General features: G+C 59.6%; 1 protein-coding gene across 2 annotated transcripts in view; it reads left to right on the forward strand.

Annotated features, from left to right (window-relative positions):
* Positions 1-4,711: 4,711 nt before the first annotated feature.
* Positions 4,712-27,880, forward strand: part of CACNA1H (calcium voltage-gated channel subunit alpha1 H) — a 62,190-nt gene continuing 39,021 nt past the window's right edge. For both annotated transcript variants that reach the window (XM_054589181.1, XM_054589180.1), the window contains exon 1: positions 4,712-5,010. In XM_054589181.1, the coding sequence (XP_054445156.1) occupies positions 4,712-5,010 (299 nt within the window). The remainder of the gene's footprint in view (positions 5,011-27,880) is intronic.

A 27,880-nucleotide genomic window follows, 5' to 3' on the forward strand; every position in this document is an offset into this window, starting at 1 on the left:
GTTAGGACTACAGCTCGAGGTGCGCACCTGCTGGGTGGCCTGTGTCTTACCTTTCCCAGCCTCAGGTCCACTGTTCTTACCACTTGCACATTCACTGAGCATTTCCTGTCCACCCACCTGGGACAGCTATGTGCCAAGCTTCACGGGCACATTAAATAGGACTGCGGCTACCCTTGAGTCCGAAAACAGAGAGGGCCCACAGGCAGGGAGGTGAACGCAGAGGGGGGGAGAACCAGGTGGAGATGTGTTGGTTAAGGCCCTGCTGGCACAGGGAAGTTGGCTAAACACGGGCCCGGTGGAAGCACCCCTGTGGTGGCACTTCACAGCCAACACTGGTGGCCTGGACTGGCTGCATGGCTGGTGGATCTGCAGTCTGAAGGGGACAGCGGTGGGGTTGGAGCTGGTTCTTGGGAGCTGGTCCCCACTGGCTCAAGAAGGCTTGACCCAGTGCCCAGAACCAGTGGGGGCTTTAGGAAGGAAGAAGGTGTGAGGAAGGGTGAGGGACGGTTGGAGATGGGAGGAGGCAGCCATGTAAAAAGCAGGTGGAGGAACCAATGTGGAGCTGGGGGCCCACGTTTCCAGTTGGAGGGTGGATGGGGTGCCCTGGACACAGAGCAGTGTGGCGGGGTGCAAGCAGGTGACAGATGTGCCCTTCAGGACCCCGAGCTTGGCCAGGTACCCTCAGGCCCTAGCGGAGGAGACCATGCTGCCCACTGCCCCACCACCGCGCCAGCTGAGGCCAAGGGGTCCCCCTGAGGTGGCCTGAACCCCACGACCACAGCTACATGCCCTAAGGGTCTGAGTCTTTCTCCTGGGGGCCAGGCTTACTTCCACTTCTTACTGGCTGAGTTAACGGGATATCTGTACCTCCTCCCCACCCCACCCCCCCACCTCCACCACCAGACCTTTGTCAAGGAAAAGCTTTGTCCTCAAAAAAGAAAAGGAAAAAAAAAAAGAGGAAATAGCAAAAAAACAGAACCAAATTTTATAGAGGATTGTAGGATTTAAAAAAAAAATACATCTGAACACTCTGTGCAGTTTAATCAAACCATTTTAATGCCAATTTCCAACTGTCCTATGCTTCATCTCTGTAACACTCCTTTGTGGCGAGATGAATGTATCACAGTTTCATTGTCTTTATGCTGTTTTCTCATATCCCTTTATGATCTGCTTTTCATTTCCCTTCTCGAGGGTGAGGCCATCTTCCGCTTCAGGGCGGTCCCCCCTCCAGCTGAATGAGCTCAGGCCTCAGCTGCATTACGGTGAGGCCATTGGAGGCTCCGGTGCGGCATGTCAGAGCCCGCTGCGCGCGCCCGCGCACATGTGCATGTGCCTATGGGGAGGTTGGCCCCACTGGAACATCTTCCCAAAGGATGCAGAGCCCTGCAAGAATAATCATGGCAGGTTCTCAGCTCAGTCAGATGAAGTGGAAGATGGTGGGAAAAGGCTTCCTTCCGAAGCCATAAGGCAGAAAATGCCCCTCCTGGTGACTGCATGCATGGCCCTTCAGGTCTGTAAATGGGCCACGGGATGCCTGAAGGCTATAGGTTTTGTCAGATTATAGATGCTGTCTTTAAAAAACAATGTCTATTTAAAAAAATCCATGGCCTTGTCGCTGAAGGGGCATCTGGAAGACAGAGTGTGACAGAGGAGTGTGACAGCCGGTCATGTGTAAAATGACCCTGCCCTTGTTCCCTGCAGCTTCCTCCCTGTGCCCAGGGCCCTTTGGGAACCCTTGCTCTCTCCACCCCACTTAGCGGCCTGCCCACTTCATGGGCCCCTAGGCTCACTCTGATTCTTCCCACTCCTCAGCTCTCCCCTGCCCGCCACAGAGCCTTTGCACAGGCTGCTTTCTCTGCTGGAAGAACCCCTGCACCTCTTTTAGTTGCTCTCTTGTCCCCAGGTGAGTCCCCTACCCTTGTATATCCTGACTCTCTCTGTGACACTTTACTTTTGAATGTTTTCTTCCTCTATCCAAGGATTTGTTTGTGGCTGCCTCCCTGCTGGAATGAAGCTGCAGGGAACAAGGACAGGGCCTGGACAGGTCACAGCTGCTGTAACCCCAGTTCTACCCAGGGCTTGGCACACTGTCCACCTCCCAGCAATTTTTATCTATCAAATTGCTAACCAATTTGAGTCTCAACTTAACAGCAGGCAGTGTGAAAAGGATCAGGGGACCAATAACGATCCTGCTGGAGCTTTTGTATCTGTCCCACCTTTGCGAGCTTCCCTGCAGGGCTGCCCCCCAGGCCTTGGGCTCTACCCAGGTCCCTCCCCTTGGTGGCAAAGGCCCTAATTGCTCTTTGAAGACCTTAATTACCAGCCATGACCCTCCACCACTAAGTAGTAGCATTAGAGTAGTGTAAATGTTTTCCTTTTCTTGAAAAGTTCACATATACAAGTGGAGGTGCTGCTGAGCAGTGAATGGCCTGTGCAGGGTACTGCCTGGGACCTGCACCCAAGATGCCACATGGTCTTACAGACCTAAGTACCTTCTTCACCCCAGGGGGCCAGTGTGCCCTTCCCAGGACCCAGGGGGCAAGAAGCAGGGCAAAGCTGCCTACTGGGGCCTTCCGTTCCCCCTGGACAGCAGGTCCATTGAATCACAGCTTCACTCTCTGCAGTGCCACCCTGAAGCTGAAGAAGTCCAAGCTGGCAGTGACTTCGCCAGAGCCTCTCAGGTTAGGGGTCTCCAGGTGGGCCCTTACCCCTTGCCCACCCCGCAGCTGGTGAGGACAAAGCCCCTGGAGCCAGCACGTGATGACCAGCCATCCATCTCTTTGTCCATAAGAGGTGGGGGTCTTTCTCCTCCACTCTGAGGGCGGGCTAAGGAGGGAGAGGACCCCCTGGTCTGGCTGGGGTGCAGGGAAGTCATGCACCCAGATGTGCGCTTCCACTGCGAAGGCAAACTGATGGTCCTGGGGAAAGTGAATAGCTCAGAGCCTCCGGAGGTGAGGGGCCCAGTGGGGGCACTGGGGTGAGGACTCAGGAGCCAGGCCCCAGCTTCCCTCTGCTGACACCTCAAATGGCAATAACACTGTCCTTAGGACATGCCTTGCCATCCCTGGTGTCTGAAGGGGGCAGCTCTGGGGGTGGGTGGGCCCTCTGTGGGCTTGGTGGTCTGGTCCAGGCCACGGACCAGACCCTGCCATGGATCAGACCCTGAGGTGTGGGCTGCTCCCGAGGGGAGTGGGCTCCACAAGGACTCCTCCATGAGGGACCCCTGGAGCACAGGAGCTTTGATGATCTGTACCTCGTTGTGCTTAGCGTGTGTGTGGGGGTGGGGTGGGGGGGAGGTGTGGTTGGAGGGTCTGGTCTCCTTGGCAGGGTCCCACAGGGTCCCACGAAGGGCTGGGCACCGAACAAGTTCACAAAATCTGGCGTTCGCGTGTAAGTGTTAAGAGTGTGTGTGTATGTGTTGGGGGAGGTGCGGATGCAGGAGCACCCAGAATCCCACCCACGGATACAGCGGCACATCACACACGCACGGTCACACCCGGGACACACACGCGGAGGGGGAGGGGCACGCAGCTCCCGGTCACGGCCGAAGCGCACCGCCCGCGCCCGCCCAGGCCCGCCCTGGCCCGCCCCCTACAGACCCCAGTCCGCGTCTTGGTGGGGGCAGGGGCCGCTCGCCTCGGCAGGAGGGGGAGGGGAAAGCCCGCCTCCGCTGCTCGGGCCGCCCCCGCAATTGGGGGCGGGGAGGACGTTGGCGCCGCTCCCCCGCCCCCCCCCCGCCGCCAAGCCTCTCCGCGAGCGCCCCCTGGCGCCCCGTTAGCCGGGGAGAAAGAGGGGGCGCGGTGAGAGGGCGGGCGGGGTCCACCTCCAACCTTCCAGACCTTGGAGGGGCAGGGCGTTCTCCGCGAAGGAAAAAAGATCGTTCCCGCGCGTGCCTCAGGGTGGGACGGGCCCCTCTCAGCGGCGCCCCTAGACTTCCCCAGGACGAAGGGAGGCGCCCCCAGCCCACGCTCGCCCCTGACCTCCCGGCCCCGCCCCCCGCGCTGGCCCCGCCCCTCCCGTCCCCCTCCCCTATCCCCCCTCCACGACTCACTCCGAAGTTTCCTGCGCCGCGCGCGGACACTCACCGGGCACGCTCGCTCGCTCGCTCGCTCGTTCGCTCGCTCGCCGCTGCCTCCTCTACCTCCGCCTCCTCCGGTCTTCACCCCTCCGCCCGCGCCCCCGACCCGCGCCCATCCGCCCAGTGGTCCCCTCCGCGCCCGGGCCACCGTCGTCTCCTGGTCAGCCAGAGTCGTAGCGGCAGCAGACGCCGGGGCCGCCGAAGCCGGGAGCTGGCGGGCCGGGGGCGCGAGCTGGGGGCAGCGGTGCTCCAGTCAGGGCCGAACGCCGTGCCGGGTCCGCGGTGACTGCGCCGCCCGGGCAATGCCCGCGGGGACACCGCCGGCCGCCGGAGTGAGGTGAGACGCGGTGAGGACGCGCGCCCCACTGCGCGCCGGGACCCTTTCAACTTGAGCGCAGCGGGCGAGGAGCCCCTCCAGGACCCGGCCCGGCCCCGTTGGTGGGGGAGGGGCCGCCCAGCCCTCGCCGGAGGGAGGGGGCGGGCGGGGGGCGCATTTGTCTCTAATAAGAAAAGACAAAGGCATCCCGGCGGCCGCGGCTGTTCCCGCAGCTCCGCTCCGCCCGAGGCGGGCGAGGCTGTCGTTCTTGGGGCCCGGTCACCGCCTGTCCCCCACAGGTGCTGCCCTCCGCTACCATGACCGAGGGCGCTCTGGCGGCGGACGAGATCTCAGTGCCCCAGGGCGCGCCGGCCCCCGGCCCTGCGGCGGCGGCTGGGGCGTCCCCGGCGAGCCCTGGGGTGCTGGGGCGAGAGGTGGATCGGAGGTCCGGGCCCAGCGCGTCGACCCCCGAGAGTCCGGCAGTTGAGCGCAACGCGGAGCTGGGCGCCGACGAGGAGCAGCCCGTCCCGTACCCGGCGCTTGCGGCCACTGTCTTCTTCTGCCTTGGGCAGACCACGCGGCCGCGCAGCTGGTGTCTCCGGCTGGTGTGTAACCCATATCCTTCTCTGGCCGCTGGGTTGCGGGGATACGGGGTGCGGGACTCTCCGCGTGCAGCCCCGCACGCACACCCAGGTTTGTTGTACCCGGCTCCGGCTGGGCATGTGGGGGGCGCAGGAGGCCGTCATTGCGCCCCTCCAAACGAGGTGGCTCGGATCGCTCTTTGGGGGACAGCGGGGCGTCTGTCACTACCCGAATGGGGTGTGCCCGGTCCAGAGTCACTGGGGAAGGCAGTGGGTGAAAGAGTAGCGGGGAGGCTACCGCGGGCTTGGAGGGGAAGGGGCTTGTCAGGGAGGGGAGGTCGGAACTTCCTGCACACCGTGGGTTGGGGTCAAGAATTTTTCCTAGGCTTACAGAATGTCTGCCTTGAGGTAGGACCCCCGTTGGGGAGGGGCAGCCCGGAAGGTGCTACAGTAAGGGGAGCAAAGTTTTCAACCGGTGCCTTGCGCTTTCGAGCGCTGCGGGAGACCCGTGGGGCCGGGAAGCGATGCGCATTCTCTGGTCCTTTTCCATAGAGAGAGGCGGTGACGTTGATTGTGAACTCGCCTTTCCAGGCTGAACCTAGTGCTAGGGCCGATTTAAGTCATGCGCAGCTGGGGGTGGGGGGCAGGGAGGCAGCTGGCACCGCACCCTGGAGTCCCTTCTCCTGATGCTTTCACTGGCTGGAGAGAAAAGGACCACCCTTTCTGTTCCTGGCCAGAGCGGCACAGACTTTCAGAGAAGGTTCCAGAGCAGAGCTGAGTCCTGCCAGGAGGCATATCTGGGATGCAGGTGGCAGGTCTGCTGCCCCCCAGTAGATGGCCTTTGGGGACTGTCAAGCTTTGGTTCACGTGCCTCCTGGCTGCTCCTCACTTTTAGCCTGCCCTGGGAGCTGATTGCCAGGTGGTCAGGCTATGGGTGTGGAGCTTTCCTGCCCCTGGATCTGGAAGGACTGGACGTCCTGGAAAGGCTGTTGGGCTGGAGGGAGCAGCTGAGGAGAGAAGGTTGACAAGCGGGACCCTGGACATAAACTTTGCTTGTCAGAGTTGAGAAGACAGACAAAGGTGAAATGAGCAATGCGTGTATATATTTTTCCTATCTTGTGTGTTTAACTGTGTAAATATTAAATACAAAAGAGGATCTGTATCAAAAAAAAATAGAGAGAGAGAAAACCCATGTTTCTCTTTTCTCAAGTCCAAACATCAGCTGGGGCAGAATCACCTTCTCGTTGTAAAAAGAGGTCATCGTGGTCCAGGATGGTGGGGCTGGGCCATGGCCAGAGAGCCTTCCCCGAGCGTGGTTGCAGGCTTCAGTGCCTGCCTTTGTCCTTGCAGCCATGGGTGGGCATCTGAGGGCTTGGGCCTCTGAGCAGCAGCTGCCCGGACCCTGCAGGGTCACTGTAGGTGTGTCGTCTTTTCAGAACCAAGCCCGGAGTTGGCCAGACCACCTCATTTTGACAGGAAGGAGGCATGGCTGGGTGTGGTGGTGGGCCATGCTGGGGGTGCCTAACAGCCCTGGGACAGATGGGACAGGAGGCTGGCCCTCCTTGCGTGTCAGTCATTTCCAAGTACAGAGACCAGATAGGGAAAGAGCCCAGCAAGGCCTGCACTTTCTCTCTCCTGACAGCCCCTGGGTCTGGCTGCTTTGTCACCTCGCAGCTGAGGGAGTCTTCGAGCCTGACCCTGGTGTTCTGGATGTTTCCCGGCTGGACTGTGTCCCTGAGGATGTCTTACATGGTTGTTTGTGTTACTCTGTGGAGGGGAAGTGGGGGGGGGGGCTTTACGAAGGTGAGGTGACGCTCTGAGGGGTGGGGGATGGGGCTGGCAGGACCACATGCATAGGGCGTTCTTGATCTGGGTTCTTTTGTAACCAGAGAAAGAGGATGCCCTGTGGCCTCAGGAGCAGGAAGGTTGCTGAGGACGGTCACCCCTGGGGAGGAGAGCAGTCCCCTCTGACTGGCAGGGGGTCGAGGACTACATAGTTTTACCCCTGGTCCTGTGGAAACCTCACACCTGTCTATTAGGATAGGTTTGTCAGGGTTCCCACCCGTGCGGGGACAGCCGCTGACCTCCAGGAAATACCAGACCCTGGCTTGGGATGTGTGTTGGCCACAGGGAGAACCTAAATTAAGCTGGAGTACCCAGACAGGTGGGGATCAGTTCCCTGCGGGAAGCCCGCGGGGCCTCAGCACAGGCTGCAGATTCCTGGGAGTGCTGGGGTGGGGGACGGCAGGGCTGCCCTTGTGTGAAGCAGGGGCCATGAGGGCTGTCTGTGTGGCTGGGTTTTCCAGGGACTGTGGAGTGTCCTGTAGCGGCAGGGTGTTTCCAGGTCTTGTCCTCTCTGCAGGTAGCTGTAATGTTAAAACATTCACTGTCCTTCCCTGGAGCCTCCCGTGCTGCAGAGGGTAAACTTGGAGGGGACGACAGGATAATGGGGGTTGCTCTGGGAACCTACACTGCGTAAAACGACTCCTCGCTCCCCAGAGCCTGGCAGTCCCAGCTGATGTTCTCCCCGCCAGGGCGCCATCGGCAGTGGGAATGCAGGAAGGAACCTTCCTTAAGCCGTTCACCTTTCTGGAACCCCCGAATGGATGGCCCCTCTCCTGCACACATGAACACGTGTGGTTGGTTTTTGCCTTTAGGGAAACTCCAATCCAAGGTGAAGGAGCCTCCAACGATGGCCCTGCCTTGATTGATTTACTTTGCTCTTTGAAAGTGTGATTGTGCTGGAAGTTTTGGGACAAGTGCCGTTTCTCCTACACAGGTTTATTTATAGTGGAAGGTGGGTGGGATCTGTGTTGTGTAGCCTGTGTGGCGGGGTTATGTTTTGCCCGGGCTCCCCAGGGTTCCTGACTCGGTCCTTGCCTGTGTCGCAGCTGCTGTGTCCCAGCACCCAGGCTGAGCAGGGCCCTCCAGGGACGCTGGCAGCTGGGAGGGAAGCCCTGCCATGGTCCCCCTGTGAGTGAGGGAAGCCCGCTGCAGCCTGGCCTGGGCGTGTAGGGACTAGAAGGTGGCAGAGCGGTGCTTGGGGGCTCCGGGATGGCAGGCACCTCCAGGAGGTATCTTTCAGGGGCCAGACAACCAGTGCCTCTTGGCTTAGGGCTTGGAGGCAGGCCGAGGTCGTGCACCTGCACAGGGCAGAGCTGGGTGAGCCCATCCTAATCCTCAAGTCCACGGGCTTGGCAGGCCCTGTCCGCCTGGGAGGTGAGGCTGGATGAGCCCAAGTCTTTAAAACTAGCACTCCAAGCTGTCACCCCTCTCTGTGGTTGCTGCCAGTCACCTGAGGCTCACAGCGGGTTTCGGCATCCTCGTGAGGACAGGTGGGGTGGTGATCTGGAAAAGGGCAGGCCCCATGCTGTTCTTATCTGCCTCCCTGCCCCCTCAGCTCTCTCTGACCCCACAGATGTGATGTGTGCAGGACAGTCCCCGGTCCTCACCTTCCGGATATCATGACCCTGACCCTTGAGCTCTTTTCCTTCATAGGCACAGGGTTCTTCTCCCATGTTCTGAGTTTCCTTCTCATCCCAGCACATTGTTCCTGGGCCCCTCTCCTGGCACCGAGATGTGTTAGTTTCCCAGGACCTGGAGGCCCTGGGTTGCCCCTAGGGGCGCTCACAGGCAGGCACTGAGCGGCCTGGGACCAGGCAGCCTGGAAGGCCATCATGGCCTCAGTAGAATTATGGAACGTTGTTCGTGCTTAGCACTGGCTGCATGCCTGGCAGGGACAGGCGTGTTTCTGGCCTTCTGAGGCTTGGGGAGGCAAGGGGTGGAAGTAAAGATGCCCCAGCTGAGACAGGAGTGTCATGGTGGGGGGTTTTGAGGGAGAGGGGCATTTCCCCTGAGAGCTGGAGAGGGCGAGAGTGGGGAGGCAGATCTCTGAGTGCCTGCAGGAGGTGGGGTTGGGGGAGTCCCTTTCCTGGGGGGCCACTCCCGGAGGGGCTGGTGGAGGTGCCCCTGGACCAGGAAGTGCTGATTAAGTGCCCTGTATGTGTGGAGCCACAGTGAGGCCAAGTATGGCCCCTGCTCCCACATCTGCTGCTCAGCTGGATCCTGGGGAGGCTGTGTGTGTACGCGCGCGCGGGTATATGTTGCGAGGGGAACTCTGATGAGTGGTGCAGAGGCTTCTGTGAACACTTTCCCACTGGCTGCAAGGCAGCTTCCCTCAGCGGACTTCTCCCAGCCTGAGCTCTGTGCTGGCCCCCACGTTGGGCCCACCGTGGGTCTCCCCGACGGGCACACACCGGGACGCTGAGTTCCCGCCGTGTGCCCAGCATATCCAACTGTTGCCTGTTCTGCAGTGCAGTGACGCTGGCCAGATCTCAGTGAAGACACTTAGGAGAGTAGGGTGGGCTTAGATGGAGGCTTTCGGGGGCTGGGAGCCGGGGAGGACCCATGAGCTTGATGGGCGTAAAGACCTGTGGTTGGGGAGACCTGGGGGTGGACACGGGGCAGGAGTGTCCCAGGCAGAGGAATGGCTTGTGCGGAGATCCTGGGACAGGTGGAATGCGTCCGTGTCGTTAGGAGCGGGGTGTGTGCTGTGAGATGAAGGTGAGGCGGGGCCAGGCGGGCTGTGGTAAGAGGGGCCAAGAAAAGACCTGTGAGCATGATGCGGGGGTGATGGGCTCGCTTTGGGGTTTAAGAAGTAGGTCTTTCTCCAGCTGGGTTTGGGGCTGGCTCCTTAAGGAGGGAGCGGTATTGGGACCGGGCTCAGGGAGCAGTGGGGATGGAAGGGCAGGTGGCGGGCGCCGAAGGAGCAGAGGCTGAGGGGTGGGAAAGTGCTGGTGCTCTCCTTACCCCCACAGCTTTGAGGTCCCAGGCAGGGACAAGGCTTTTGCCAGCCCTTCAAAGGAAGCCCTTAGACTTGGGGGGCATCGTATTTGGACCACCCACATTCTGCTGTGGTCGGGGGGGCTGTGGTCAAGGGGGGAGGTGGTCCAGGTTGCTCTTCACCCTGAAGGAGGGAAGGCAGCCTGCTCCCCCAGGCTGCTGGCCAGACTCCCTGTCGCTGGGCCAGGATGGGGGGGAAATGCGGGGGGTGGGCCCGCCTGAGTAATGTTCTAGGGATGAATCCGGGGAGCAGCTCTGCACAGTCAAGGTCAAGCACGAGCTATGTCACCTTTATTTACTGGGTGTCACATGTGTTCTTTCTGCCCTGTCCCTTAGAGCCCGCCCAGGAAGTGGGGGTGGCAGCCCTTGAAGCTGAATTAGGAATATATTTTTTCCTCCCTCCCTCCTTGCGAGTGGGTATTTAACTCAGTGGCATGAAAAACCAATTACTCTCTCCTCCCCTCAACGGTTAATTTTGACACAACTAGGAACAACTGTAAGTCACATGGCTCTCAGTTGAATTTTCAGGCGCACAGTTAAACGTGGGCACCTGTCCTGGACAAACACGAGGAGGGATGGAAGTCTCTCAGCGCACAGCCTGACTGAGGGCCTGGATGCCCAGTCAGAGGTGGGGAAGAAAGCAGCCTGGCCCTTGGGCGTTGGCAGCAGGTCAGCACCATCCCCGGTGGCAAAGCACTTTGCTTGTCACAGATGACAGATGGGGGTCTCTCTGCTTCGGTGCCTTCACAAAGTGAGTAGCAGCTCATAGCTTTTCTCAGAAGGGGCCCCGCGGAATAGACACGTGCCTTCCAAGGGAAGCAAGGGTGTGCCACCCCACGTGGCCCTGCAGGCAGGTGGGCTAGTAAGCACAGCTTTCCTGCCTCTAGGGTACTTGTCCCCGTCCTTGTGCTGCAGCGAGGAGTGAGGAACTGTGTTGGTGGTGCTGTCAGCCTGGAGTTCTGACTAGTAGGGACAGTTGATGAGTGTGCTAAATTAAAGTTCCGGGTGGGTTTGCTGCCGCCTCTAGCTCCCCCGGATCAGTGGGGAGCAGGGAGCCGCATACTGTGAGCAGCTGTCTCTCTGTGCCCCAGCACTTTTCTTGGACGTGGGAGGATTTCGGGGGCACCAGGAGCAACCTTTTTTTATGTGTGATGCAAACAAGGGTCAAGGTCATGTCCCAGAGCAGCTCCCCACCTTGGCCTCAACAAGTTTTTCTTTGCAGAGTTGGAAGCAGGGCTGGCAAAAAGGGGACCCTGAAAGCCACCTGCTAGGCTCCCAAAAGTTAGGGATGGCCCAGAGTGAAACCAGCCACCCCCGCCACCTGCCTGGTGTAAGATAAGGAGATGATGGGGGTGAGAGCCCGGGTGGGTCCGTGAGGTTGGGGGAGTAGGGGCAAGCAGGGCTGGCTAGCAGTGCAGGGAGGCGCCGGGAGCCCTCTGACCTGTGTGGGGTGGGACACACAATAGGCATCCTCCTAGGTGGGCACAGACCCCTGTCCCTACCGGGAGCTGGGCAAAGCCTGGTCCTGGCGCGCTTGCCCATGTGGTGAGCCAGCAGCGGCAGGCCTGCTTGGTCAGGATGTCCTCTTTCTGCTCTGGTCTCTGCTGTTGGCCCCGCCCCCAGGCTGGCCCCCCGGTGAGGTCAGGGTGCTGGCACAGTGGGGACCATGCTTGGGAAGGGGAGGAAGAGGGTCTCAACACCCCTTTTCTAGGCTGCAGTCGCCTCCAGCTGGGAGCCCCAGACTCTTCCTCTGCCACCTTTGTTCTAGTCCTGTCCCTCTCCCTTTCCTCTGCCTGCCTGCACCTGGCTGGCATAGTACCTGGCAGGAGGTGGTTGTCTCTCGGGGCCTCACTGCTTAGAGGACTGTGGTAGGGATACCCTTACACGTCTTCAGGAGATGTGGCCTGAAGTCAATGGCCTCAGAAGTCGGGGGCATCCCCCCTCAGGGGTGGCAGGTCTAGGACCTCCTGGGATTCCTGGGATCTCCCCAACCACAGGAGGAGGGTCTTTCAGCTGCCTCCTGCAGCCGAGACGGTTCCTCCCTCACATTGCCTCTGCCCATCCTTCTCCATCACTAACAGGGTGGGATTTACCCTCGTGTGGCTGCTAAAAGACACAACCTAGTCCACGGCCTGCTGGCGAGAGGGCCGCGCATTGCAGACCCTGAGCCCTGCAGCCCTAGCCTGCACAGGGGGTGCGAGGAATGTGACGCATTAACTAAGGGAAGGAGTGCCCTGTGGGGGGGGGGGGTCTTCCAGAAGGCGGCAGATTCTTTGGACAGAATTTGTGTTCCTGAGTCCAGGGTAGCAAGGTGAGGTAGGCTCTAAGCCTGAGGTTTTCCTCCTGCTCAGGCCCCGTCGGAGTGTCAGAGAGGGGCCCTACTGCCAGGGTCAGCTCCCCAAAGCTGCAGGGCCTTGGTGGAGTAGGTCATGTCCGGGGCCTTGGTTTTCTGAACTGAACAGGCCTGTGCCCCTCAAGACCAGTTGTGGTTGTCCGCCGACAGCTGGGGTACCAGTGAGGTGCCCCCATACCCACTTGCTCCCCTGGTTGGAGCAGTGCCACAGGGTGTCCCTTCAGGAGGAGATCGGTGGGTGGGACCATCTGCTGGACCAGCGGCTAAGCACCCACATCCCCCCTGGAAGGGTGCCCAGGGAACGGCTTTCTTGGCCTCTTCCAGCTACTGACAAGCTTCCCCAGTGGCATTTGGGGAATGGGGAGCGTCTGTAGGAACAGGCCCCCATCGTGTTTTCAGATGCGTGTGTGGGATGGGATGTTCTTGGTTCCAGGCCTGAGGCCGAGTCCTGGGCCACCCACTTGTTGCCCTTGGGGTTGACTTTTGAACCCCTTCTGCGTCCTAGGTACCCTGGGAGGTCTGAAGCCAGCTGCGTCCTGGCTTCCCATCCTTTGGCTGGTGTCAGGGAGCTGACAGAGGGGACAGAGAAAAACAAACATAAGGGGTGGGAGGAGTGTTGGAGGTTGCCAGAGGCCGAACCCCTGCCCTTACACTTGGGGGAGGGGACGGAGAGCACCCAGGCTGGATGGGTGTGTTAGGAGCTGTTGGGGGCAAGAAGGTAGACGGAGCAGCAGGGAGACCACCCCTGGCGGTGGAACACAGTGTCTGGGGGTGTGGCTGTGGGGGTGCGAACATTGTCTTCAAAAACTGGCACGTGTAGGCCATTGTACGGGCTTGAAGAGCATTCCCCGAAATTCATGACCACCCTGAACCTCCGAATGTGACTTTGTGGGGAAATAGGGCCCTGAATCCAATGACTGGCGTCCTCATAAGAGGAGGAGATGCAGGCACAGAAACCACGTGAAGGCGGGGCAGATGTTGCAGTAATGTGTCCACAAGCCCAGGGACACCAAGGGTTTGCTGCAGCCACCAGAGCAGGGAGAGTCTTGGAATTGACCCTCCCTCACAGCCCCCAGAAGGAACCAGCCTGTGATACCCTGATCTCTGCTCTCCAACGTCCAAACTGTGAGGACTCCTGTGGTTTAAGCCCCCATCTGTGGTGCATTCTTAGCAGGCAGCCGCTTCCCCAGCCTGCACACCCCAGGCAGGCCCTCCCCAGCCACAGAGGGAAATGCAGGAGGTGCTGGGCCAGTTAATGGCAGGCAGTCCCTTCTACAATAAGTCACCATCAGCCCACCAGATCAGGCTCTCAGATGAGGAGTGGAGCCACCCGGGGAGGGGAAGCCAACTGAGAATCGGTCATTCTGAGCCTCACAGCGGGGAGACCTCATCAGACCCTGAGCGTTCGCCCAGGAGGAGCCCAGTGCTATCTCTGAGACACCCAGAGGGCTTCCCTGAGGACGTGGCCACTGATGTCCATCCATGATGTTGGATCTTCAGACACCTTTCCACTGGACTGACCTCTTCCCCCGGGCCAGAGCCTTTGGAGACCACTGTGGGCATCTGGGACCCTCACTCAGGAAGTGCTTCTCCTGTGGTCTCAGGTGACAGCTGCAGAGGGAGTCTTGGTTTGAGCCCCAGCTGGCTCTGTCCTCAGACCCTCAGCCAGGTGGAGAACTTCCTTCGTGGTACAATGAGGGCAGCTGGCAGGGCTGACCCGGCTGGATTCCCAGCTGGGGACCCTCTGCGGCAGCAAAGGCTCTGGGAGGCATCTGGGATCCAGCTGCTGCCATGTCCTCTTCTGAGCAGCCATTGAGAGGCACTGCCCACAGGTGGCCGGAGAAGAGACACGTTGAGTCCAGCGCTGGGCTCCCCTTAAGGACCTCCCATCCCAGAGCCTGGCCTGGGCTTTCTTGGGTGATGAGTATGCGCTGCCTCAGGTCCAGGTTTTCCAAAGTCCCTGTGGCCCCAGCTCAACCTGTGGAGGGTCTGGGATGTCTCAAGGCCATAAGGCTCCTCCTTGGTAACTCTGGGCTTATCGGGGCCCTTGCACAGAATGTGGAGCAGTGCTTGTCTGGGGATGGGGGCAGGGGACACGGGTAGATGAGACCCTGAGAAGGCCGAGGCCAATTGCTGGTCCCTGGTGGACAGTATTCAGGTTCGGGGTCGGGGGACAATCCACTAGGGCCAGGGTGTGGGTGTGAGCAGAACGTGGGATACTTTGAGGTTGCTGGGGAAGGCCGTGGCCAGGTGGGTGGGTGGGCCCCTAGGTACCTGTCTGAAGGGTGGGGGTGGGTTTCAGGGACCTGGTATGGAGGCAGGGAAGCGTGGGGGCATCTGACAGTGGGCTGGAAACCTCAGGTCTTGGGAACATCTTAGATCTTCTCCTTAGAACGGGAAGGTTCCTGGCGTGGTGTGACCTGGGAGGGTCTCCTGAGCAGCTGGCCTGTGCCCACCACTCTCCTCAGCTCCATGCGGCTCAGCCTGCCACAGAGGCAGGAACCCAGAGCACAGGGGTGACTGCCACCTGCCTGGAAGGTGCGAGGGCGGGGCCTCTCCAGGGCTAGCTCGGTGGAGGCCACACTCACCGTCCAGCTGCGTCCCTTTGTCTTTGCTGGCGGTGGCTAGCCGGCCGCAGTCTGATGAGTCAGCCTGCATTAGCACCTCATTGAAATGGATGAGGACATATCCCTGGTCCCGGGCTGCTGGCGAGGGCAGCCGCCCAGCTCTGGCCACAGAACAGGCCTGCTGCTGTCATGACCATGAGTTTGGTAGGGTGGGAGGCGCCCTTGGGTTTGGCTAGCCGGGTGCTCCTTAAGTTCCCGTCTAGTAGGAGCACCCTTCAGCAGCTGAGCCTAGGGTTGGTTCTGGGTTCTGTGGGAGTTTGAGGGCATAAAAGGTGTCCCATGTGGGGGCACAGAGAGTGGAGCCCACCCACTGGGAGGAGGGCAGGCAGTTCAGGGGGGCCTCTCGTAGTGGGGGTGGGAGACACGAGAAGGTACCTGCAGGTGGAGCATCTGGGGTGAGACTGAGGCAGGAGTGAGGCTGGCTGAGAACTGGAACATGACAGGGGCCCCTCTAACCCCCCATTAGCTGAGCTGGGTGCTGCAGTGATGGGAGGGAGGGGGCAGGAGGTCCCTGTCATCTGGAGGAACGTTCTGGCAGTGTTGACGGAAATGACCTGCTGGGTGGGCCTGGGACACAGAGGCTCACAAACGCAAATCCTAAACTGCAGTTTGTCTTAGAAGCTGGGCTTCCTGACACTCCTTTCCTAATAGATTTCAGAGCCTTTTTTTTTTTTTTTTTAAATCTACATTGAAAATGTGGATCAGTTGAATAAGGAGGGGCAGGCTGAACCATCTCAGGAAAGCTTTGGCCCAGGTGGGTGGGCTGCAGGGAGGGCGTCTGGCCTTGCCCTGCCCCGTGGAATTTTGGGGCGTTGTTGCTGGGGAGGGGTGCCCAGGCAGAGAGAAAGAGTGTGTCTGTGCCTTGGGGGTTTGGAGGGCCCTGGCTGCCCCTGAGAATGCATAGTAGGGCCACTGTCTCACTCCTGGCCCTTGGGTCTGGGCAACATCCCGCACTCTCCCTCCCTGCCTCGCCCTTCCAGCATTTTTCTTCCTTTCTGACGTTTAGCGGTTGGACCAACCTCCTTGCTTGGTATGAAAGGGCAGCCCTGGGTTTGCGGCTCCTAATTGGGTAATTGACTGTATCACCTATATGGGGTGTGAATGGTGGCCCTTGGGCTTAGAACAGGCCTGGGTGTCCTCTGATTACAAATCCCACATTCCTGTGCTGTGACAGTTCCTTGGCCATCTTGCAGGTGCCACTGGGCATCTGTCCTGTCTGCACATTCAAACTGAGTGACTGCAACTTGGTGGCAAAGATTCTTGCATTTGTACGATTTCTTGCTGGGACATCACCGGGACTGGAGGGTGATGGGGGCAGGCCGCCCCAAGTGACGAGGATGGGGGTGGGGCGGCCAGGTTCTTACTGGGAGCGGGGTGTCCTTCACCCTGCAAGGTCATGCTGGGCTCTGGGTCCCATTCTTGCCTGCAGCAGATGGGGGTACCCTGTGGTTTAGGTAGGCACTGGTCACCTCTCCCCTTGGAGCAACATAACGGAGGGTGGGGCTTACCCCATTTGCCAGGGGAGCCCCTTGTTCTGGTTCAGCCCTGGAGAGGCACCTCAGCACTCAGGTTCTGTCAACCAATGAGGAAGCAGGCTCAGAGTGGGTCCCTGTGCGGCCCTCAGGATTTGGAGCCCACACAGGCTGCCTCAGGCACCCCCATGTTCTCTTGGTTTTGCTGAGATGTAATGCACGTGCTGTACAATTCACATAAAGTGCACAATGTGTTGCTTTTTACTGTAGTCACAGAGTTGTGCCAGTGTCACTACAATCAATTTTGGGACTTTTTTATCACCCCAGAAGGAGACCCTGTCCCTGTTAGTGGTTGGTCACTCTCTGTCCTCCAGCCCCTGGCACCTACTCATTCGTTGTCTGGATTTGCCTGTTCTGGACATCAAACCTTGTGTGACCTCTGTGTCTGGTTTCTCTCCCTGAGCATTATGTTCTCAGGGATCATTCGTATTTGTTGTACCGCATGTCAGTGCTTCAGTCCTTTTTATGGCTGAATAGTATTCTTGTGTAAAAGTTTTGTTTGAACCCCCATCTTCGGTTTCTGGGTCACAGAGGAACTGTGTTGAGTCGTTCGAGGAGCAGTGCCTATTTTCTAACCCCTCACCTGCTGGACTTGGGTCTCTGAGCCACTGAAGCAGCCTTGGCAGTCGCCCAAAGGGGGCAGCCAGTGGACATGGGACGCCCCACTTGACCTCAGCCCAAGGCCAAGCCAACCCATGGGGAGCAGGACGCTCCCCAGCTCCCCTCAATAGACACTTCAGGCAACTCCTGGTAGATGGGCAGCCTGTCCTGTTGGCCTAGAAGAGAGGTCTTTTCATTTTTTAAAGATTTTGTTTATTTATTTTTAGAGAGGGGAAGGGAGGGAGAAAGAAAAACATCAGTGTGTGGTTGTCTCTCGTACGCCCCCAACTGGGGACCTGGCCCGCAACCCTGACATGTGCCCTGACTGGGAACTGAAACGGCGACCTTTTGGTTCGCAGGCCGACACTCAGTCTACTGAGCCACACCAGCCAGGGCTAGAAGAGGAGTCTTGAGTGTGAGCCCCCTTTCTGATCTGGCTCTCCCTTCGATGGTCCATCCCGCAGGGCACAGCTGTAGGAACCATGTGGCATGCTGGGCACCACATCCTGGCACATGGTGGGCACATGGTGGGCGGGGCATGTGTCAGCAGGGAACCGTGGCAGGGTTGTGCCAGGCTGCGGGTGGGAGTACCTGGCATGTGTGTTTGCTCGGCATCCATCTCTCCGTCAGCCCTCTGGAGAATTTCAACACCCACACTTGGCATAAAAAAAAAATTATTAATGAGCTTGGTGCGGTTGCCATGGGAACCTGTTGCTAATGAATCTCTTGGGCTTCCTTTTACCTTTGCCTAGCTGAGCCAAGGCCTGAGCTGAGACGTAAGTTTCCCACTAATCAGGTTGCCGTGGCAACACCTGTCACTAATCCCCAGCCGGGCTCCTGGTTTACTGGTCTGGTCCAAGTTACATAAAGCAATTTATTGAGTTCAAGGCTGCTCCCCGATTACAGACCTCTCAGCCTCCATCCCTTCCACCTCTCAGGGCCACATGTGGGTTCTGCAGACACAAAATGGAAGCACTCAGAGCTGATGACATTGGGCATTTGACTAGAAAGAGAAGCCCTGGAGGGTTGATCTTGGCTTGGTTCCCCGTATCTGCCCGGATGCTGGCGTGTCGTAAGTGCTTAGTGGGCACTGAGTGCATGAGCAGGGGGAGCACTCAGGTCTGTGGGAGCTGGCATGCCCCCAGGTGGCTGCTCGTCCCCGGAACCCATGCCTCTGTCTGCCCCACATCCAGCATCATGAGAACTTTCTAGAAGAAGTGAGAGCTCCTGACCCTGAGAGGCGGAGCAGAATTACTGGGTTTTTGCGTGGGACGTAAGGGTGGATTCAGTGGCCCTTTCCTGCGACGGGAGGGCGGCGGCGCTGGATGCCCACGGTGACCGTCCATGCGCTCTGTTCGTTCCAGGAACCCAGATGGTCCAGTCTATTCTGATGCCAGCCTGACACTGGTCCGCACATGGTGGGCGTCTGCAGCGGGCATTGGTGGTCGCCTCCCCTTTGGTTCTGCTCACTGGAGTATTTGAGGCCCTACGGTGCCGCAGATCCCAGTGCCAGGATCTGCAGCTGGTGGACCCTGCTCTCAGAGTTCCAGCAGAGCGCCCCCAGGCCTGGCTCTTGGGCAGGGCCAGCCATGCTGAGAGGTGCTGGGGGCTGCCGAGCTGGCCCGGGAGGCTCTTCCACTTGGCATTCTGGCTTGCCCTCTGGCCGCCCTGGGGCACCCTCCAGCTGCCTGTGTAAGCTCTGGGTGAGAGGCAGGGGACCCCCGCAGCAGGGTGATGCAGTGCTGCAGGTGGGGAGGTCTCCACATGGCTCTGGTTGGGAATGGGGGGTCTCTGTCAGGGTGAAACGTAGTGTGTCTTATGGACCCTGAAAGGCCCTCATTCTTTCAGGATGATCCCTGAGCTCAGCTGCAGGGGACATAGAACCCCCGGGACCTTGTCCTTGGCAGGGGATTGGGACACCCCAGGCCTTGCCTATTGAATTAGTCTGCTTGGCCACCGTAACAAAGCACCCCGGACAGGTGACTTCCACCGCAGGTCTCTTCTTCCTCCACGTCCTGGAGGCTGGAAGCCTGAGGTCACGCCAGCAGAGCTGCTTCCTTCCAAGGCCTCTCCTTGGGGTGTGGATGGGTGTCTTCGCCTTGTGTGCTCACCCGGTCATTTCTCTGTGTGTGTTTGTGTCTCGGTCTCCTATCCTTGTAAGGACTTGTCACACTGGATTAGGACCCACCAAGGTAGCTCCCTTTTACCTTAACCACCTCTTTAAGGACCCTTTCTTCAAACGCAGTTACATTCTGAGGTCCTGAGGGCTACAGCGTCAATGCAGGAATTTCTGGACGAGGCCTCCCAGCCCACAGCATCTCCCTGAGCCCCACAGACCCTGGCTGGGCTCTGCTCCAGCTCTGGTGTCTCTGGTCTTCCTGAGCCCCCGGGCGACCCCCCGAGCATGAAGCAGGGCTCCCAGTGGGGGCTACTGCAGTTGAGCCCAGCCTCCCTATGCCTTCCTCACACGTACGTGTGACTACATAGGCGCTTCCAGCTCCCCACCGTGCGGGGCCCCTGGGTAGCACCCCACCCTGAAATACCCTGGTAAGCGGGTTTCTAAGCCATGGGCCTAAAATAGGCCTCACGGAGGCAGCACTTGTTCTGGCAGCCGCTGGCTGCTAAATATACAGCCCTGTGCTGGCCCCAGCCTCTGTGGGCCCGTCCAGGGCTTCCCTCTGCAGGCTTTGCCCCTCGCAGGGTCCTCAATGACCACTGGGCAGCCTCGGGAGAGCCCATCACCCACCCAGGCTGAGCTAGGAGGCACCTTTGCCTGACATCCATGGCTTAGGAGCAGGGTACTCAGTAAAAACGCAGAGTGGGACAGCCGGGAGGATGAAGAGAAAGTTCTAGCTAATTCCAGTTCTCGGAGCGATGTCCTGCTGTGGGGTTTGCTGGTGGTGGGGTGAGACAGGAAAAGGGATGGAGGGGGCCGGGCCCGGGTGGCAATTTTAGGCCCAGGGCCTCAGCTTTATACATGGCCCATAGCACTCCCTGGCCTGGGGCTGTGTTCACATCTGGGTCTCACGCACCTCATTGCCCATGGAGTCCTTGGGAGGCAGGTGGGGCCTGGAAGTTGCTCCCCTCCCTCAGGTGTGCTGCAGGCAGATGGGCAGGTCTGGGCGGTGCCTGGGAGCCTGAGTGGTGCCTTATCCGCATTGCCAGCTTGTGTCGTGCACAGGGTGTTTCTTCCTGGGCTCACACCACTGGCGGAGGGTCAGCTGTTACATCAGAGGGTCACCCTTAGGAGTCCCTGGCCACCTGGGCTGGTTGCACGGGGGCCCCTCCTGACCATGCGCCCTTGCCCTACTCCCCAAAACTGCCAAGTATGGTAGGTTAACACCTGGGGTGGCCGGGGCCCCTGGTGGAGCCAAGAGTCTTGGTTCATCTGCATCTGCTGCTCAGCGGTGTCCACGGCATGTGGGGCCCTCACAAGTGTGTGTACGGCTCATTTCTCTTTGTGGCCGCTGTGGTTTCAGTCCAGCCGCTCTAGCACTGTCAAGTGTCCCTCTTGAAGGAATGTCAGCATGAACTTGCTAGTGGAGGCGCTGGGCTGGGCAGTGATGACTGTCCCGTGGCCAGGGGTGTGCATGCAGAGACATTTGGCAAGTGGCATCGTGTAGGGTGCTGCAGGCGCTCCCAGCCTGAGGTGGGACAGGCTGAGGCAGGCTGGGTGGTGTTTAGGGCCAGATCCCCAGTGTTGGCTCTGGCCATCCTGGTTCTGTGGGTCAGCCCCTTGTCCTCTCTGCCCCTCTCACAGTTGCCATGACTAGCGTGTGTCCTCTGAGGGATGGCTGGGCTTTGTCTGTTGGTTCTTTGTGGTGGGGTGGGGGCTGGGATTGGTGGCTGTGTGTGTTTGGACGGTGAGAGTCAAAAGGGACAGGGACCCCGTGCCCAGACAGTGGTCCGCTGTGTGTAGCCAGTGGGCAGGTTTGTTGGCCATTGTTACCAGACAGGTGCCTAAATGGAGGTGTCAGTGAGGGCATAGGAGCAGGGCCCCAGGTGGCAGCAGACGCCCCAGGAAGCAGCTCCCTCCCTGGCCCGGGGCAGTCCCAGGTGGTGTGCACGTTGGGGTGTTGCGCAGGGGAGGAGCTTTCATGGCGACCCGCACTCGGCGCCCTCTCCGTGTACCAGTAGGGCGCTCCCAGCTCTCAGCTCCTGACACACTGCCTTCTCCCAGCTTGACCTTGACCCCAAGTCCTTTACCTGGACCTCCTTGATGAAGGCAGGATCCTCTGGGCCAGCCTGACACCCCATTCCCTGCCTCCTGGGCCACAAGTTACCGGCAGCTCCGGTATGGGGCCAGGCGGCTGGAATTCAGGAACGAGCCCTGGAGTTCTGTTGACTCTCTGGTGTCTGAAATTCCAGCACAGATCTTCCTCTGTCCCATTGCACCCTATCCCAGGCTGCACCCCACCCCCAGGTCCCACTGGGAGTGGGTGGGCAGGAAGCCTGGTTGGGTGAACCCCGGAGCACAGGGAGGGGTGTCCCTGTGGCTCTGCCCTCCAAGGACCCCTTGTAGTGCCCGAGGGTGGACGTTCTCGCCTGGCACCATGGAGGCCTCTCCCTGGGTGGGAGGCCAGTGCAGTTAGCCAGGGTGGTCAAGACGGTGTTTACTCCCCCTAGTCACAGCCACGGGGCTATGTGCCCCCTCCACTCCCCCTTCTTGGGGGCTGGGCAGGGCAGCATGGCCCCACTGCGCACTGGAGGCCCAGATTCCAGCCCGGGGCCCACTGGCTCAGGGGGCCAGCCCCAGGGTAGGCAGCTCTGCCCCAGCCCAGGCTCTCCCCTTTGCGCAGCCGGATCCCGCAGAATTGCGTTAGGAAGTTCTGGGGCCGCAGTGGCTGGGGTGTTTCCTGCATGTTTGAAATACAGCCTGCTGGCTGGTGGGAGCAAGGGATGTTTTAATTCCTAATTTAGACTGTTTATCTGCAGAGCTCTGGAGGCCGGGCAGGAAGAGACAGTGTTCCCCCCCCCCAACACCCTCCCACCCTTCCCAGGGTGCCTCCTGCCTTCCACACTTTAGTGCCTGGTGGGCACAGAGATGGGGGTTTTGCCTCTGGACCTCAGCCCAGCCAGCCCCGGGGGTATCTGTGCAGTCAGCTGGGCAACACCCACCCTCCAAAGAGGGGCAGCCCCCTTCCCAGCCTTCTGGGCCTTTCTGTGGGCCAGCAACTCCACCAGCAGGGTGGGGCAGGGCCTTGGGCCTTGGGAGTTCTGAGGAATCTGGGGCAAGGCCGGCAGACTCAGCTGTGGCCTCGGGTCAGAGTTTTACTGTAAAAGAGAACAAGAGAAACCAGGGCTGTGGAAGGGGTGGAAAGCCAGTCAGACCCGCTCCCTCAACCCAGGCAGAGCCCCTTTCCCATTCCTAACATCCCTAATGACTGCTGAGAATCAACGTTGCCTCTCCAATTTTAATCATAACTATCTTTCTTTTTTCAACATGTAATGATCTGGTTGAGGTCCGGGCTGGCTTCCCGGTCGCCATGCCAACCGGGTTTGTATCCCCTCTGATGTCCCTCCTGGCACATGCTCTGTAGATGGGGTTCGGCAGGGTATGTGGCAGGGAGAGGCCAGGACCCCTCCTCTGGTGGGGGCCTGGGGTGGGCACTGGCTCTCGTCTCCTGTGCGCTGTATTTTATTTTCATCCCACACATCCCTTTGCCACAGGTAACTCAGCACGAGGAGGGCACTGGGCCCTGTGGACCCCTCACAGCCACCGAAGGCAGCTCAGTATTACATGAGGGTGGGAGCCTGCATTTTAGAGGGTGGAGGAACTCATTGAGGACCCACAGCTCCTGGTACCGGGTTGTCTAGAACTTCAGTGAGCAGCTGCCCAGTGCTATCCACGGAGAGTTTCCTTGGGACCTTGGTGCTGTCAGTGCAGGTGCTCCAAGGGGCTGTTCTGGCCCGATCCCCACATCCACCTCTGCCCTCACTCCTTGCCCAGATCTTCCTCGGGCCCCGTCTCTGGCCTGCTGGAAGCTTTCCAGGCCCCACGGCTGCCCCTTCTGGGTGGTGAGCTCCCCTAGGTCCACGTGCTGGCCGCAGGCCTGAGGTCCAGCTTCCCTGTGCTCCCATCCCATCCAGAGCCAGAAACCAAATTGCAAACCTTCATACTCTTGAACCTTGGCCTCACAGAAGCTTCCAGAAATGTGCGTGGGGCAGGGCAGCACAGTGAGCTTCACAATGTGCTTTCTGTGTCCCTTTGTGAAGAACACGCCCTCCCTCAGGCAGGTGCAGGCATACTCGCTCTCGTCCCGCCTCCCACCGGCTTCCCCAGAGCTCTTTGCCCCAGGGCCCTGCTCTCCCCTCAGCAGTGCACCGCACAGGCCTGCAGCGGGAGCCCTAAGGCCTGGGAATGGCAGGTAACCTGTGTGCTGTCCTGGGAGCGGGGCTCCCTAATGAAAGGGTTTATCATTACAGTGCCTGGCTTCCTCAGAGCTGCCTTCCTGTAACCACAGAGATGGCCCTCCGTCCAGCAAGCAGCCTCTTGGGCGGTGAGGATGAGCCTCAGGGGTGCCTGTGTCTGGAGGGGTCACTTTGGAGCCTTTCATGGGTGAGGGTCTGTCCATAGGAAGGGTGGGTTTCATTCCCCCACTCAGGGCCTTGTGGGGCAGGGGCCCGTCTGGGATCCCCGGGGCCTGGGCCAGCTCTGTGGTGATGTGCGCAGGTCTCTGGCAGATGCAGGGAGGGGATTCTAGGAGGGAAGAATGGGGAGGGGGGCACTATCTATGTGGGGATGGCATTTGTGTGGCTGAAAGGGCTTGGAAACACTTCCGTCCCCTTGTGAATGTTGAGTGTGTTCAGGTGCGGTTGTTACTGGGGTCAGTTGGAACCCAGGGGCTGCCTTCGGTGGGGGCTGCACATCACTGGGGGTCGGGTCCCCAGGAGATGGTCAGGTTCAGGACCCTGGCGGGCAGCGGGACTGGGGGGGCCCAGAAGGGAGCCCTTGGAGGGGCGGGGGCTGTGGAGCTCTGTTGGTGTGGGTAGGGGGTCTGGGGGCTAGCAGGCAGTGGAGTGGGTCTGAGCCCCTGGTGGGGGGTGGGCCTGAGCCCCTTTGGAGCATGGGAGCCCTGGCGCCATGCGCCATGCCCAGGCGCCGAGGTGTTGGCTGACAACACCCTGTTCTCCAGCTCGATAAAACAGAGGCTCCCAGGCTCCGGGCTGTCAGGACCTTCTGCCACAGGACTTGGTTTCAGTATTCACTTTATTGGAATTTAAAACTGAAAAGATTAGGAATTGCTGCTTAGTAATCCACTTAAAACAGTAATAAACACTTATATGTTAACATAGTGTTTTTTTTAATGAAAAGTGTATTTTCCAACACAAAAATGTAGCAAGAAAAAGGGCGTTTTGTGGTTTTGCAAGTCTCCTGACTGCCTGGCCTGACGGGAGACTCCAAAGACAGTGGCAGGCCCTTTCCCGCCACTGCACTGGGCCAGCCCGGAAGCCTCTGGGACAACCCCGCGTGCACAGGAGGGTGCCGGTGCGGAAGGCAGTCACCTGAGAAAGCCCTGAAGATGTTGGGTCCTCAGCCCACACCGAAAATTCCACAGGCACCTTTTGAAACGGCCTTTCCTGGGCTGCATGTGAGGTCCAGAGTCCCCACCTTCTAGATGAGGTGATGTCTGCAGGGCTTGAGAAAGTGCGTGGAAGGAAGCGTAGGGCTCCGGGGCCCTGACTGCCTATCCCGGGCCCGGCAGGCGCAGCCTCAGCATGCCCTCCACTGCGGCGGGCATTTGGGCACAAGAGCCTGCCTGGGTCCTTCTGAGCCCTGTGGCCGCCACCAGGCCCCTCTCCCTCCTTTTGACCCAGGTTCCCTCAGAGCCCACCCTTGGTTGGGACTGGACCATTGAAAGCCATGTATTCCTCCAGGAGGAGGGGCTAGTATGCAGATTCCCCACCCAGCGAGCCCGCCCCCCCCCCCACCGCGCACTTTCCCCGCTGCTGTGGGGAGCAGCTGCTGTGGGGAGCACGAGCCCCCAACCAGACTGGAGAGGGAAAAGCCATTACGTAGTAGCCAGGCCACAGGTGGGAAGGACAGTGCCCTACCAGGCTCTGGGGTTCAGCACCCTTGGTCCCCAACCCCAGCAGTTGCATCCTGTGCCTCCCTGGACACAGTGAGCGTGGATGGATACTGTGCTGGGGAGGAGGAGGTGTCCCATTGTTCGTTTAAAAAAAATGACTCAGACAATTCAAAAGAAGCCATCCTTTCCCTGCTGGTTTACAAGAATTTTGCTCAAATATTAATGGATTGAGTTATTAGAGGATCGATTCAGACTCGGGTGGCTGGAGAGGAGCCAGGATGGGCCAGTCCCCCTGCTACATGGCTGTGAGACTCCCTGGGGCCCAGGCCTGCAGTCAGCCTGTGGAAGAGCAGGTGGCCAGTGAAACACCTACCCTCGTCAGCCGGGCTGGGCCACCAGCTATTTGGTGGGTGGTGGGGACGAAGGGCCTACTGTGTGCATAGCCTGTGAGTGTGCATCTCCTTCAGAGGAGGCTCAGCTCAGTTCATGACTCACAGAGGGGAGGCCCCACTTGCAGAGTCCTCCATCCACAGCCGTATCTGATGTGAGGCCTTACTGAGTGTTCAGTCCACTGAAAGTGAATTCCTGCTGTGTGCACAGGGCGGAACCCAAGCCCCACATAATCTGAGGTCCTACAGAGTGGTTTCATTGAGTAAGGTGTGCACGCGTGTGCACCAGCCCCAGCGCATAGCCCTGTGTGCCCTGCTGTCTTCATGATCCACTTGGGAGTGAGGTCCTACTATGTACACAGGTGTACTGACCAGGCATAGCCAGCTGGGTGCCGGGTCTCCTGAAGGTCCGTCCTTCTGTGTAGGGGTGAGCAAGGAGTGCTCGGAGAAGGCCCAGGAGGGCCCCTTGTCCTCCTCTAGGTCTGCCTGCCTGCGGCGAGCCACTCTTGTGTTGTGCCGTGAAGGCCCAGTTGTGCCGGGAGGAGGCACCCACAGGACCCCCGCTCTTTGCTGTCCAGTGCTGGGAGGGAGGTGAGGGGCCGGGACTGGGAGTCGCCTCAGTAACTCGGGAGACTGCTGTGTCCCTGGCACCCACCCTGCTTGCCAGCGGGACTCCCCACCCCTGTCGCTCTGTCATCACCCCACTCCACTGTCGCCACGGGGCCCGGGCATGGGCTGGAGTACCCTCAGCAGCCAGGAGGTGGGCTCCCTTCCTCTCAGGCCTGAGAGGTGTGAGGGGTGTTCATGCCTGTGTCACCTCCGACTGTGTTGATGTCCTTGTTGGAACTTGTAACTGCCAGACCTACCGCCTGTTTTGTATTGTCGGCCCAGCTCCAAGAAGGCTTGCTCTTGTGTGCCCATGCGTGTCCAAGGGCCTGGAGTGGTCCCAGCACACAGTCGTTGTGCAGTAAATGACTGAGCGAGCAGAGGAGCCCCTGGGCTAGTTCACGAAACTTCTTAGAGGAGGAGTCGTCGGTATGGGTTTTGAGGGATAAACAGGAGTGTCTGCAAGGCAGGAAGGTAACTGGGTGTTGCAGGTGGTGGGCTCCCTGGGACCGGACTCTGGAGGTCACGTGAGCTAAGTGTGCTCCAGCGATTGTATCAGGCAGAGCATGGGTTCCCCACTGGTGTTGCCACCTGGGCTCTGCTCCCTGGTCCTCTGCCTACACCTGGCCTGGGACTCTCGTAGTCAAGGACACCCTGGTGGCCGTCCAGGGGTTGGTGCTCCTGTGGCTGCAGCCCCACTTCCACTCCTGTGGGTGTGCTTCGTTCAGCAGTCTACACGCGGTGCTTTCGACTTCTCTGCAAATTGGCTGGCACAGTGGCTCGGCTGGGCTCTCAGCTTAAAGACTTTCAGCCCATTAAACGCAAATACTGTGTCTTTTGAAATGTTTGTGCCGGGGCCTCCCTGACTCTTGGTGTTGAGTGTGCTGCTGCATGGAACTCTAATCAGTGCTGAGGGGAGTCGATGTCACCAGTCTGAAGGACTCCCTCCTTTGTCTCGGAGCCCAGGTGACTGCTGACGGAGCATCAGGGCCTTGGCCTGTGGGGAGACACAGCACTTGCTCCTGCCTGCCTGCCCGCTCTGGCCGCCTCCTGGAAGCCCAGCTGTGCACGGCCACCAGGGTCAGGGGCTTGGGTCTGGAGGCCTGTACCTGCAGAGCTGGCGGCCAGCCTCAAGCAGCACAGGGAGCCTGCCTGTGCATGTGACCCAGGCTGCTGGGTCTTTCTCTGGGAAGTGACAAAGACAGCCTTGGCCCTGGGGGGGGCACTTGGCAACACAGTGGAGACCCTGGGCCCTGGCTGCTGCTGGGGAGGCCAAGAGTGGCACCTGTGGCAGGTCAGAGCCCCCTTGGGGCGGACAAGGGCCGAATTTCCTTCTCTGGGGAGGATTCCCAGCGAGTACAGGGGACAAGGGTGCCAGGTTGAGTGTCCACAGGCACTGCCGTGAGCAGTGAGGCAGGAGCGGGCACTGGGGTCCTCGGGTTCCCTGGTGACCTGGCAGGTAAAAAGTCCTGAACCTCAGTTTACCTGCCAGGAAAAGAGTGGTGTTTGAAGGAGACCCACCCTGGCTGGGGAGTTGCCACTGTCCAGTTGTTTCTCATTCTGGGCAACCAGGTGTTCCCTAGCCATCCCCCCAAGTCTCTTTACCCCAACTTCTAAAAGAGACTTTTAGAAACAACTAAAAGTTGGTGGGGATAAGGGGAATGTGGCCACACCCCCCGGGGCCTCCAGCCAAGACAGACCAGCAGACAGGAAGGTCCCTCAAGGATGTTGTGTCCTATGGTGGGTGTATCCCTGTGCTCAGGGCTGCAGAAACAAAGCACCACAGGCCGGGCAGCTCAAACAACAGACGTTTCCTGGAGGCTGGACGTCTGCATCAGGGAGTGGGCGGGGCTGGGTCCTCCTGTGTCTTCACAGGGTTGGCGCGGTTGGCCCTTGTGTCTGTGTCCCAATCTCTTACAAGAATGA

This window comes from Pteronotus mesoamericanus, unplaced genomic scaffold (assembly GCF_021234165.1).
Source record: "Pteronotus mesoamericanus isolate MK-2021 breed Mesoamerican mustached bat unplaced genomic scaffold, CSHL_Meso_final scaffold_167, whole genome shotgun sequence".
In the NCBI taxonomy this organism is placed as follows: Eukaryota; Metazoa; Chordata; class Mammalia; order Chiroptera; family Mormoopidae; genus Pteronotus; species Pteronotus mesoamericanus.